At 41.3% G+C, this 2530-nt stretch overlaps 1 protein-coding gene across 1 annotated transcript; it reads right to left on the reverse strand.

Annotated features, from left to right (window-relative positions):
• Positions 1–1322: 1322 nt before the first annotated feature.
• LOC133795910 (proline-rich receptor-like protein kinase PERK2) lies at positions 1323–2006 on the reverse strand. Its single transcript, XM_062233378.1, has 2 exons — positions 1919–2006; positions 1323–1798 (listed from the first exon to the last, which is right to left on the reverse strand). Exons 1-2 carry the CDS (start codon positions 2004–2006, stop codon positions 1323–1325), a joined length of 564 nt encoding a protein of 187 aa, XP_062089362.1.
• Positions 2007–2530: the final 524 nt, after the last annotated feature.

Below are 2530 nucleotides of genomic sequence, written 5' to 3' on the forward strand. Positions count from 1 at the left end.
GATCGACCTTTAGATTCCTTAGCGGTTACCTAATCATAACCAATTAGAAACCATTAATAAGGCAAATCAATGAATGGTTCACAATCTAAACCACACTCCCGGGATCAATCCCTCACTCTTGGGACTCCCAATCTACTCAAAAGGGGTAAAGGAACCAACCCCCGAGCCTTAAAAACCATCTCGAACCCTAAAAACAACACATCCTAAAATTGACCTAGCGCCTAGGTGCTGCCAACCAGCACTGGGGCGCTGCCCCAGAAACAGAGAGGGCTACTCTCTGCCCTGCATAGCGCTGGGGCACTAGGACTGGCGTTGGGGCGCCAGCTTTAGACCAGCAGCTCCACTGGTTTTCCCTCCTTGCGATTCCCCTTGAAACCAACTTTCCAAACCAATCCCAAACCTTACCAAAACATCCAATTCAACCCCTAAACTTCACCTACATCACCCCCTCACCAAAACCCAATCAATCTTACACAAAAACTCCCATTGATTCCAACTATCCACATCAAAATCAAGAGCTGAAACTAACAACCAAAACAGAGCATACATGGAAACTAGTGGCTAAAAACTTACCTCAAATTCAGGTTGTGGTGCTCTTCAATGGTGGAACACTCTCCCAAACTCCCAAGGCTTACTTCCCAAGCTCAAATCCTCAACAAGATCACAAAAATTCACAAAGGAGATGGAGGAAGGAAAAGGTACGGGTAAGCTCCAAACTTGCTCTGTTTTCTCTTCAGTTTTACAGCTTAACTCAGTATATATCTATCCTAGGGGTAAAAAGACCATTATACCCCTAGGTCAATTAAAGATTTCTAAAGGCTCCCAAGGGCAAATTTGACCTTTCCAACCTATCTCGTTAATCATAAATAACGCTCTCCAATTCCTACTATTCTCGATAATCCCAAACACCAATAATTCATATCCCATTACCCTTTAACTACCGGTAACGCTCTAATCATTAAAAACACCCCGAGACTCAACCCGAGCCTCGAACTTAATCCCATTATGACTAAACCGCTACTTAATATTCAAAGATCGTCTCATGCCGCATAGCTCGAACAAATCCACATTATAATGTGGCCTTAACAATATATCACCAACATGCATACAAATATACAATTACGCCCTCAACGGGCCAAATTACCAAAATACCCCTGTCATGAAATGTGGACCCACATGCATGCATTTAACATTATATTATAATATAATTCACATGAACATGCATATATTCATTTAATGGCATAATTAAACAGTTATGGCCCTCCCGGCCTACTAATCCAGCCATTAAACCGCATTAGGAATTTCGGGGCATTACAAGATCACTACTGTCTTTTGAGAGCATCTTTGACAGAAGAAGATTCAATAGATGCCATGAGAACTTTGGGCTTTCGAATCCCAGACTTGGCTCTTGTCTGCATCGAATGAATATTAGGCACTGCAGAAACAATGTTAGGAACAACTGGAAAATCAAGAGATAAAGTAGGTTGCAAATCATTTGAACCAGTTTCTTGACTCAACAAGGGTGGGATAACTGACATATTGGTAGAGGAAGGAAATGGAGGTGGTGGTGGTGATGATGATGGAGGTGTAGATGGTAAGGATGGGAAGGAGGAGGAGGAAGGTGAAGATGGTAATGATGATGGAGTAAGAGGAGGAGAACGAAGAGGTGGCAAAATAGGTGGATTTGATGAGACAAAGTAAAAATTTGAGATAGAGGTTGGAGAACTCTTTTGAGACAAATCAGAGAAAGGGAAGACAAACTCGTCAAATAAGACATCCCTTGAAATATACACTCTGCCTTTTTTAGACAAGTAGTTATACCCCTTGTGAGAAAGACTATACCCAAGGAATACACAAGGCTCAGACCTATACTAGAGCTTGACACGGTTATAAGGCCTCAAATTTGGGTAACACATACAACCAAGAACTCTGAGCATATTGTAATCAGGTTTGGTGTTAAGCAAAACTTCTAATGGTGAGAGGTGTTGTAAAATGGGAGTAGGCATTCTATTTATCAAGAAAACATATGTACGATAGGCCTCATCCCAATATTTGAGTGGTAAAGAAGCCTGGGCAAGTAAGGTGAGGTCAGTTTCAACAATATGTCGATGTTTGAGTTCAACAATGCAATTTTGCTCATGAGTGTGCGGACAAGACACTCTATGAACTATGCCAGTAGACTCAACAAGGCTAGTGAAAGCTTGGTATTCACCTCCCCAATCAATTTGAATGGTTTTAATTTTATAGCCTAGCTGAAGTTCAGCTTGAGTTTTGAACTTGGTAAAAATTGGCAAAGTTTCACTCTATTTTCGAAGCAAATACACCCAAGTGTGCCTAGAATAGGCATAAACAAAACAAATATAATACTTATAACCACTTGAGGGTATAATAGGGGCAGGACCCCATAGATCCAAATGCAAAATTTGTAAGGTTCAGTATAGACAGTAGTTGAGTGAGGAAAAGGAAGCTTATGGTGTTTGTGTTAGGAACTAGTTTCCTAATACGCAGCGGAATGGTGGTGGGGTTGGCC

The sequence above is a fragment of the Humulus lupulus genome, chromosome 8 (assembly GCF_963169125.1).
Source record: "Humulus lupulus chromosome 8, drHumLupu1.1, whole genome shotgun sequence".
Classification (NCBI taxonomy): Eukaryota; Viridiplantae; Streptophyta; class Magnoliopsida; order Rosales; family Cannabaceae; genus Humulus; species Humulus lupulus.